Genomic DNA, 10,949 nt, shown 5'->3' with positions numbered 1-10,949 from the left:
GCGAAGCCAAACAATAGCAATGCAGTTCACCATCTCACATTCCCGTGCAACTCAGACTAACCTGAGCACAACAAAGCCCCCACCCAAACAGAACACTCCCCCAACCAATCAGAGCACAGCCAACCCCCCATCCAATCAGAGCACAGCCAACCCCCCATCCAATCAGAGCACAGCCAACCCCCCATCCAATCAGAGCACAGCAAAGCTCCTAACCAATCAGAACACACCTCCATCCAATCAGAACACAGCCAAGCTCTCATCCAATCAGTTCATACCCCCACTGGCAGTTAAAAGGAAGAAACAGCTACAATCACACATTGCTCCTAGAAGCAGGAAGCCGAAAGCACCAGCCTGAAGATGACGAATGAGACTTCATCGAAACGTCACCAAGACACTTCCAATTTGACGTGGGAGAAAACCCGAATGACCAAAGACCTACATACAAACACCCGCGAAAACCTCAGAAAACAAATATATATTTCAGTAAAAAAGGAAAGCGATCACCAGGAAGTAAAACACCAAGGTTTTAATAAATAAAATCAAGCTTTCGATGGCTAACATCTGCCATCATCGTCAGGATACAAGCCAGTCAGTGAGGAAACCTGCTTATAAGCATAGCCTCACTGACTGGCTTGTATCCTGACGATGATGGCAGATGTTAGCCATCGAAAGCTTGATTTTATTTATTAAAACCTTGGTGTTTTACTTCCTGGTGATCGCTTTCCTTTTTTACTGAAATATATGTACCCAGGAATCGCTATTCTTCAATTTTTTTATATATATATATATATATATATATATATATATATATATATATATATATATATGTCTTTGGTTGTTCGGGTTTTCTCCCACATAAAATTGGAAGTGACTTGGCGACGTTTCGACGAAGTCCCATTCGTCATCTTCAGGCTGGTGTTTTTAGCTTCATGCTTCGAGGAGCAATGTGTGATTGTAGCTCCTACAATCGTCGAAACGTCACCAAGACACTTCCAATTTTATGTGGGAGGAAACCTGAACAACCAAAGACCTACATACAAACACCCGTGAAAACCTCAGAAAACACACACACACACACACACACACACACATATATTCTTAAGAATATTAAAAATAAAAAGGTGATTCCTGGGTAAACTCATGTTTAGCTAGCAATAAATGCAAGAACACCAGGAAATTATAAAACTATAAAAAGTTTTAATAACTGCCAGCATCGTAAGGGTGGTTTCCAGTCGATGGGAGAGGCTATTTATGGCTGTGGCATTTTTTGCACCCGGCTCATGGATCTCATCACGGGCCCCAGCCAATCCATCTGCACTTTGATCCTAGTTTCCGTGTTACTGATCGTTGTCTCCCCATGCCGTATGAATAATTGTGTAATGACGCGGTCCCATATCAGCACCCTTACACAAGATAATCGTGAATGGAAGGGCTGTAATATCGCCCCACCCCCGCCAGCGGCTCCGTGATTAACCGCACCCATGATGGCATCTTAACAATGTGGTCTCACATCGATAATGCAAGCGAACTATGGGAGGGTGAAGAGGAGATTGCTCCCAACGTTGCAGCTCCTGCACGCCCCAGGAAACATCTCAGAAGGGGGATTTCCCCTGGAAATAGGCAGGGACTGAGAAACCGGGAAATGAAAAACCCGCCCCCTTCCCTTCCCCTGAAGACGATCGCTCACCCTCAGGGAATGGAGAGGAGTATGAGCCACGGAGAGGGGATGACCCCCACACCGAGGATTTTGTGTGAAGGGGGGAATGACAGCCAGGCTAAGAATGTTACAAACCCTGATGGTATCGTTGGAAATGCCCCCATTGACAAGAAAATGAAAGTTAGTGAAGTAACCTCAGAGAATGGGAGCCACGATAAGACAACTACAATGAAAGCTGGTTATGTAGGAGAAAGCAATGAGGTGATAATTGCGAATAAAGACTATGGAAAGAGGGAAGGTGGGAGGAGAATGAGGAGGGGGAGTAACAGGAAGGAGGATAAAACGTGCAAGCTCCCCCAACCCACGACCACATGAGGAGAAAAAGGATGAGAATGTTGGTACAAAGGAAAGCAAGAAAACAACGATCAGTAACACGGAAACTAGGATCAAAGTGCAGATGGATTGGCTGGGGCCCGTGACGAGGTCCATGAGCCAGGCGCAAAGAACGCCACAGCCATAAATAGCCTCTCCCATCGACTGGAAACCACCCTGACGATGCCGGCAATTGCCGGCGAAAGCTTGGTATTTTAAATAGTTTTTTTATAGTTTTATAATTTCCTGGTGTTCTTGCATTTATTGCTAGCTAAACATATATACATACATACATACATACATACATATATATATATATATATATGAAAATTAGTGAATGCAGAATGCAGAATTAAAATCTGAATCTTCCTAATTATAGTCTGAGAATTAAAAAGCTAGATTGCACTGTGCAGCTGTTCCATCACAATTCCATTTATTATTTATCCTGATGTTATTATTCTTATAAACTCAAGGCAGCAAACATACCTAAAGCTTATTCTTCCTATTTTCCCCAGAGCGCCTGACCCAAAGTCATCCAGCCAACTTTCATGGTGAGTCTAGAACTCAGTCTCCTGGTTTCTAGGCCAGCACCATAACCACTACACCAAACTGGCTATTAATCTTGATTTAATGACTTACCTGTGAAGAAAATTATATGTTGATGTAAAGTAAAATATAAGTTTCACATTATTCCTGGCTTTTTGTGTTATTGTTTCATTACTTTTAATTGACAAGGCTAACAAACCCCATAACCATACAATTTTCCAGTTATGGATGTACTTAAAGCCCCACCCCCAATTTTGGTTTATAACATCCTCTATTTTTTCAGCATGAAGCAGAAAATAAATGTAGAGTCCATTAATGTATTTTGAAGTTGAGCTTCATAGGATATGCCCATTCATATATGAATGAATCTCTCTGTCTCGTTTCCATTCAGGATTTTGAATATTCAGATGGCAGCTACAAAACATAACAACAGCTGTCCAGCTGTATCCTAAGACAGTTCTTGCTGAGGTTTTTGTTTGATTTTAAGCTTTATAAAAAGAATTGTAAAAATAAGACGAGAAGGAAGTTTTGGTTTTCAAACCACATATTTTTAAATGTTAATAGCCAAAGTATGCATCAACTTACCAAAAGAATCATGTGACATTCATTCTGAGATAAATTGTGTAGAAAGAAAATGGAAAAAGCCTGTTCATCATCTATTACACCGAGTGCTCATAAAATGGTCACTTTCTACTGGAAACCACAGGAATAGTCTTAATAGTGAGTACAGATCCTAATCATGAAAAACTGGGAAGGTTGGAAAGGAAAAACATAAGCAGGGAGTTCATAATCCTGCTTTACAATCTATGCTGCAAGAGGAAGGGGCAAATCTCATTATGGATCAAGAATGGGAATCAAGTGGTCTGGGATTATTCCCATCTCTGAGCTATGCATATGAGTATCTGCTAGGCCAGTAATGGCGAACCTTTTAGAGACCGAGTACCCAAAAACTGGCCCCGCCCCGCTCCACTTCCCTGCTCCACCCCTGCTCTGCCCCTCATCCCCCACCCTGCCTGCTCACAGGACCACTCACCGCCTCCAGGGCCCGCCACAGATCGCCCAGGTAGCCCAGCAGCGCTATGATGGCCACACCTTTTGCCCGCGTCCTGCAGCATCAACTACATGATGGGGTGTGAGGCATTATCTACACCGCCTGGCTGCCATGTCCTTGGCTGCGCTGCTCCATGTGGCCACGTTCGAGGGCAACTCTTCTTCAGGGGGGCTGCTGGAGAGGAGGGGGTCACAGGTGGAGGCAAGGCTGGGGCAACAGCACGTGTGCCCACAGAGAGGGCTCTGAGTGCTACCTCTGGCACCCGTGCCATAGGTTCGCCACCACTATCCTGGCATATCAGATATTTGGATGAGTTAGTGGCAAGTACCACAAACAAAAATGAGAGGAGAAAAAAACTGCAAACTTTTAGCAAGTCAACCTTACTGAATCTTCCAATTTTAATAACATGGGAATGAATTTGTTTTTAACTAAAAGAGCATAGATACCTTGTACTCATGGCACAACCCTGCTCCTAAAATTAGCAAAATATATCACTATGTCTTAGTACACACTTGTTTGTAGTAACTTCTATAAATATTGTTGCCACATCCATGGAGAGAAGTGTTGTCAATTTATCACTGTTGGCCAGAATTATTTTTGCAGCTGTGGAGCATGTTAATTGTGGACACTAAAAGATAGGAATGCAGAGTAAACATTCTTTATACCGTTAATGCATGTCATTATTTTAGCAGCCGTATGTTACCTTATTTACTGTCACACTAAGGTCATACTCATTACTTTTAAAGGTAGGGAAGCAAGTCAGTGAAGCATTCCTAGTGAGCAAATTCATTGGGTTAAAATAGTCTGATGGGGACCATTGACACCTTCAGCATTATATGAAATGATTTGTAAAAGAAACATCTTTAAATTCTTAATATATTTATTTGCAGATGGAGTATATTATCAGCTGATCAATGTAGATACAGATAGATTATGGCTGGACATTTTATTGAGGAGAAAGCAATTTTCAGTGTGAGAAATATTTGCCAGATGAGATATAAAACTCAGTCATTGGAAAGAGAATACAAAAATCTAAATTCACATTCAGAATTAAAAAAACCCTACAAAACTGAATCATAGTGAAATCTTTCTCACACCAGAACTGTATCATTTAGAATTACAATATAGACAGTATGACAAATGTCTCTTACTCCTCTCTTCATTGGAAACATTAGTGAAATGTACTATCTTTCACTTTCACTATATGCCCCCTTTTAAGTTTCTATATTTACTGTATAAAACAAATATTAGTATATGGAAATAGTGACTGATTTTGAATATATCATTGGCCAGTCTTCATAGACTCCATAAGCTCATAAGTAATAACAATCTTTTCCTTATAGAGTAGCTTCCTATGTTACATAGCAAATTTCTTTTGCTATGAAGGGAAATTTGAAAAAGACTTCCTGAATGAACCTCTTTAAAATGCATCAAATATTCCATTGGGGATATTTCAAAAGGGGAAAAAAAGCTCTTTAGATTCTGGCCATTGATAAGTTGTTGATATTCCTCAAGTGGCTGTAATGCTGAAAGTTGCAGTTTGGCATCTTTTGTATTTCAAAACAATTTTGAGAACACTTACTGTATATTTTGAGGAAAAAAGTCTACAAACTTTTAAGTCAGGCAACTTAAGCACTGAAGCATATTTATTTTCCATGGGAGAAGAAACCATTTTATTTATTGGGGAAATACAAACAGCCAAACATGAACACGTGGATTCTGCAAGATCAAATATAATTTCTGCTTGAGATTCTATCTATCATTCTATAAGATTTATTGGCTGTTGTATTCCAGTGTATAATGGATGAACTGGACAAATCATGTAGTCCTTAATGGTACTACAACTACATGGAAGGAAGTAAGCAGTGGGGTACCACAAGGTTCTGTCTTAGGACCAGTATTCTTCAATATCTTCTTAAATGACTTAGATGAGGGAATAGAAGGGGAACTCATCAAATTTGCAGATGACACTAAGCTGGAAGGAAAAGCCACATCCCAGAAGACAAACTCAGGATCCAAAAAGATCTTGATGGACTTGAACAATGGGCCCTATCCAACAAAATGATATTTAATGTGGAGAAAAGCAAGGTTTTAAACTGGGGTAGGAAAAACCAAAGGTATAAGTATAGATTAGGCAAAACCTGGCTCAAAACAGTAAATGTGAGAGGGACTTTGGAGTCCTACTGGACAATCATTTAAACATGAGCCAGCAATGTGCAGTGGCAGCACTCTCCTTGGTTGTATAAACAGAGGCATAGAATCATTTGAAGTACCGCTTTATAAAGTTTTAGTAAGGCCACACCTGGAATACTGCATCCAGTTTTGGTCACCACAGTATAAAAAAGATGTTGAGACTTTGGGAAAAAGGGAAAAGAAGAGTGATTAAGATGATTAAAGGCCTGGAGACTAAAACATATGAAGAACAGTTGTAGGATTTGGGATGGCCAGTCTAGAGAAAAGGATAAGGAGGAACATGATAGCAGTATTCCAGTATTTGAGAGGCTGCCACAAGGAGGAAGGGTCAATTTATTTTCCAAAGCACCTGAAGGCAAGACAAGAAACAATGGATGGAAACTAATCAAGGAGAGAAGCAACCTGGAATTAAGAAGAAACTTCCTAACAGTGAGGACAATTAACCAGTGGAACAGCTTGCCTTCAGACATTGTGGGTGTTTCATCACTAGAGATTTTAAAGAAGAGGTTGGACAGCCACTTGTCTGAAATGTATAGGGTCTCCTGCTTGAGCAGGGGGCTGGAGTAGAAGACCTCCAAGGTCCCTCCAGCTCTATACTGATTCTGATCTAGAGAGCACTGATTTGGGAAAGATTAAGGTAGAGTATTTCCTTTTCTTGCTAGTGTTAAGCATTGCCTTTAATTTGATGTCTAGATTATTATAACCGGGTAATTATTGTATGATATCTACTGAAACGTGCTTCTGTATTCTGCATTTCATGGAATGGCTGGGTGCTTTCAAAACATTTGTGGATATGGATAACCATCCCAAACACATTCTTCAATATGAATCCCAATTTAAAACATAACATACTTAAATGTTCTACACAGCATTTATTGTCATTGTGGTTAGTGTAAACTACATAAATCACAAAACAGTTCTTTCTGCATGGCAATTTTCTGCCTGAAATGTATTAACAATGCTGTATTTTAGTATAAAGTTAGGGATATTTGGAGAGTTGGCTCTCATTGTTTTTAAGTACAGTAAGATACAAATCTTTATAATATAAATTACTTGCTGTTACAAAAAAGGGGCATCTGGGTTAACTAGATAAGTACAAAAATCTATTAACCTCTATAAATAATGAAATGCAAGAAGCTCAATAATACAACACATACATTGGGTTACAGTATTTGAATATGTAATTGCAGACATGTGGCAGAGGCACATTATACAGGACAGGCAAAAACACTGAACACATTAAAAGTTTAAAAATGTAAGCACTTTGGGGGAATATGAGCACATGATATAAACATCAAGCAACACTCTGAGCAGACAAAAGGAGTCACTGACCGTTGTAAAGCATTCGAACCTGGCAGAAACCTGTCCAAACAGCTGCAGTGGGATACTGATTGATCGTGTTTTCATTCTTACTGCTCAAGTGCTGCAGACAGTCATCAGTCTGAGAAAAAGCCCAACACGGGCACCGGCACCCTCACAAGCGCACCCAGAAAGTAATTTAACAGATGCCTGGAAGAGTGCAGCACCACAATTTCCTCAATTAAAGCAGGAATATTCAGTACTGGTGAATTTTTCTCAGCAGTGTGAGCTAGAATATGGAAGGGGAAATTTATGTCATTTATAATGGAGTCCCAGATCAGGTGGGGAAGGGAATAGAGCAGAGTAAAAACCGCTTACTGATTAATATACATTCAAGAACACTTTAAGTAGGTCATGCTTTTTTATATATATTTTTAGGAAATGTGAGCTGTTTAAGAATACAAAAATGTTACAATATTAATTGCTACTCCAAAATGGAATCCAATAGACATTAAAAATAAAAGGGATGATCTGAAGTCACATAGCAGATTTGAAGTATCTTTTTTTATCAAGTAGAACAGAAGTCAAACTTTTTTGATGAAAATTCTTAAGAGAAATATTTTTGTAAAATGTATTTTCATAAAAGTTCTGCAGCTGGGCTGTATATATGTTAATCATAAGAAAACTCCACAGAATACATTGCTCACTCTTAATTATAGTTAGGAATAGAATCCTAGTCTATAAATGATATTACAAAGGATCTAGATACTTTTTTTGCTCCTAATTAACTTTCTTTTATCAGTTTTTAACTAGATCAGGGGTAAATTCATGACTAGAGGTGGCAAAGTTGTTTGACTCTCATCTGCTAGTCATAGCATTCTTTTAAAGACACAAAGAGGGTCCAATTACTGTTACAGAGTTAGATCCATTGTTTCCTCTTAAATGATTTTAATCATATTTATATAAAAGGAATTTTTTTGTCAATGTAAATGAAGAATGATTTGAGTCAATGAAAATTATCACATTCATATATAATCTTAGTCTTTAGTGATGGATCTAAAGAGTTATAAAATATGAACTAAAAGGACCTATTTATTTAATTGGTATACTGCCACATGCCTTCCAAACAAGTATTGTTCTGTATAATTCAAAATGCCTATCACTATAGAAATGGCATTGCAGGATGGAAAAAGTGGTGATGTCAAAAAATCAATTAGCATTACAATTCTTAGTTTTTGGTCTACTTTAATTTCTACATAATCTCACCACTACTAATATATACATATAATTATATACATGTGGCATCAGGAATAATCAAAAGTAAAACTGGCTGTTTCCCCTATATCTAATGATTGGGGGGAGGGTATAAATGTTTTTAACAAGCAAATTTATAGAAGAAATCACATGCTAGAACTTTTACTTCTCAATCCTGTACAGGTGTAAATCATGTAACTATGGCATTATTTGCAAGTGATTTCTTTCTTCAATTGTCTTTTAAAATTAAAGAAAAATCAAGCCAAAAATGAGGAAACAAAACCAAATCTTGCAGTATCTCAAGACCTGTTCCACTCTAGTTTTGATCAAGGATTCTAATATCTAATATACAAATTCAACTAAGAGCAATTCAGTGCTGTATTATGAACAAGGCAGTTTTAAATTTTGAAGCATTCTTCCAAAATAAGCAAAACTGGAAGATTGATACATTCTTGGAGTGTTGTCATGTATAAAAACAACAACAAAATTTTCTATTCTCAGGAAGAAAAGCTTTTTTCTACAATATTTAGTCTGGAATGAAATTTAAAAGAAATCTAAGCCCCTGAAAATAGGGGTATTTAAAAAATATAGACAGTAGACTTTTGAATATAATTCAGAGACACTGAATTTTTTTAATAATTCCAAAGGCTAGGAACTCTAGCATAACACTAGTCATGAAGAATAATACATCCAGTGATTATTTAATCTTGTTTATTGTTCTTGTTTTTAACTACAAGGTAGCCTCCATTTCATCATTTTACACAATTATTAACTTAATTTTATTTTACAAAGGCAATTTGCACTTGAGGCTTCCAAATACTAACAAAATACTGATATTTTCATTGTTCGATGAATGATGTTTTTGCCATACATCCTACTAAATTAATGGGGTTTTTTTAAAAAAAAATCAATTTGTAATTGTTAAAAAGTGGAGGTGGAATATATTCTTTGAAAAGTTTGGTGTTCTTTGCATCAAAATGAATTCCTTGGTTTCAAAATGTAATCTGGTTCTCAACGACTACGTTTTCAAAAAACTTTGGGTTTCCATTTACAGCTAGATTTAAACTTTGGCTGCGCAACAAAATTCTGCATTATGGCTATTACAGTTCAGGAACTCTCATACAGTGAACTGATTTGTTGGTAAATAAGAATTCATGATTCAGTAGTACAGGCGCCATTAATGAAAATAATCATAAATCTGATTCACAGAATTTATAAACAGACTTTCTGGGATTAATGCAAAAATATATTTATTACAAGCTCTTACACATCCTTCTGTATACCAAACCATAATTCATTGAAAGAGAGACAAACAGGTACATTGTTATCCGAGAGCCGTTCTTGTTTTCTTCACATACTTGAAGGCTCAAGATCTCTGTCTTCTAGTAAATTTATCAGGAAGCCAAAGCTGTCTTTTACTGACTCCATGTCATCCAAGGAACAGGGTTTAAGTATCCAACGTTTCCCTCGTGCAAGTGGTTCAAGTTCCAAATACTTTTTGATCTATTTAAGAAAGAGAAAAAGAAGCATTTTTTAAAAAATTAGTTCTATTTATTTGCTGGCTTACCATTTATTCTTTTCAAAACAGAAATGGCTGGATGCTCATTTTGGGAGTTATTTCCTGCTGTTTTTGACACAAAATTGATGTTGTGCACTGCATATGTTTATGTTATGGATAACTAGTTTGTCTAAATGCTACTTTTCCCTTATACAATACATTATACAATAAGTTTCTAAATTAGAGACACTAGAGATACTTTGGATGAATAAGTATGTTCAAATTCCCCAAGAGAAGATAATATAAAGATATATTTACAAACCCAAACTAATTTTAATGAAATAGACAAACATCAAATTCCATTTAAAGTTATATGACAGGAAATATTCAGAATGATTATTAGTAAGTAAGATAATTTTGTAATTTATTCTTTGTAATTTGTTGCATGTCAATATCCCTCAGACAGCAGATTGAAAGCTATTTAATTCACTGGATTCCATACAACCTAAAAGTTACAAATCAAGTATAAACAGCTATCAAAACCAATTCAATGTGTGCTTTTGAAAGCATATATACAGTATACAATGGCAAAGATTACTCTGCATTTAACTGAATTGACTGGCGAACGTTTATGGAAATTGTGGATCTGAATTTAACCTTGAGAGCACCAGACTAAGAAAGGCGTCATAACATAAGAATCACTGAGATTTCAGGATAGGTGATAGTATGACAAAAACTGATTTTTTTCCAAATTCTACACCCAAATATGAAATATGAAAAGTAAATAAAGAGACCAAGAATTTTGCAGCCCAATACAAAGTATAAAATAGTCTTCTTCCATTCCACTCACAGATTATAGAAGCTTTCTTCAAATTAAGCTTGAATGGGATTGAGATGAGCAGCTATAGAAATTGAATAAATAGATAGATAGATAGATAGATAGATAGATAGATAGATAGATAGATAGATAGATAGATAGAAAAAGTAAATAAATGGAAACCACACAAAATACAGAAGCTGATTTAGAATATTAATCAACAGCTATCTATTCTACAAAACACATTGAATTAAAAAGATAA

The 10,949-nt window shown here is 36.9% G+C and overlaps 1 protein-coding gene across 8 annotated transcripts in view; it reads right to left on the bottom strand.

Moving 5' to 3' along the window:
- Positions 1-6,676: 6,676 nt before the first annotated feature.
- Positions 6,677-10,949, bottom strand: part of ARL15 (ADP ribosylation factor like GTPase 15) — a 158,988-nt gene continuing 154,715 nt past the window's right edge. For 5 of the 8 annotated variants that reach the window (XM_039355809.1, XM_039355826.1, XM_039355815.1 and 2 more), the window contains one exon: positions 6,677-9,875. In XM_039355809.1, the coding sequence (XP_039211743.1) occupies positions 9,723-9,875 (153 nt within the window). In that variant the 3' untranslated portion in view covers positions 6,677-9,722. The remainder of the gene's footprint in view (positions 9,876-10,949) is intronic. The other 3 variants (XM_039355836.1, XR_005558224.1, XR_005558225.1) reach the window with 3 other exon arrangements.

The sequence above is a fragment of the Crotalus tigris genome, unplaced genomic scaffold, assembly GCF_016545835.1.
Source record: "Crotalus tigris isolate CLP2741 ecotype Arizona unplaced genomic scaffold, ASM1654583v1 scf7180000017571.3126492, whole genome shotgun sequence".
Taxonomy (NCBI): Eukaryota; Metazoa; Chordata; class Lepidosauria; order Squamata; family Viperidae; genus Crotalus; species Crotalus tigris.
Note: the sequence above shows the minus strand (reverse complement) of the source record. Positions and strands in the feature narration are given on the sequence as shown.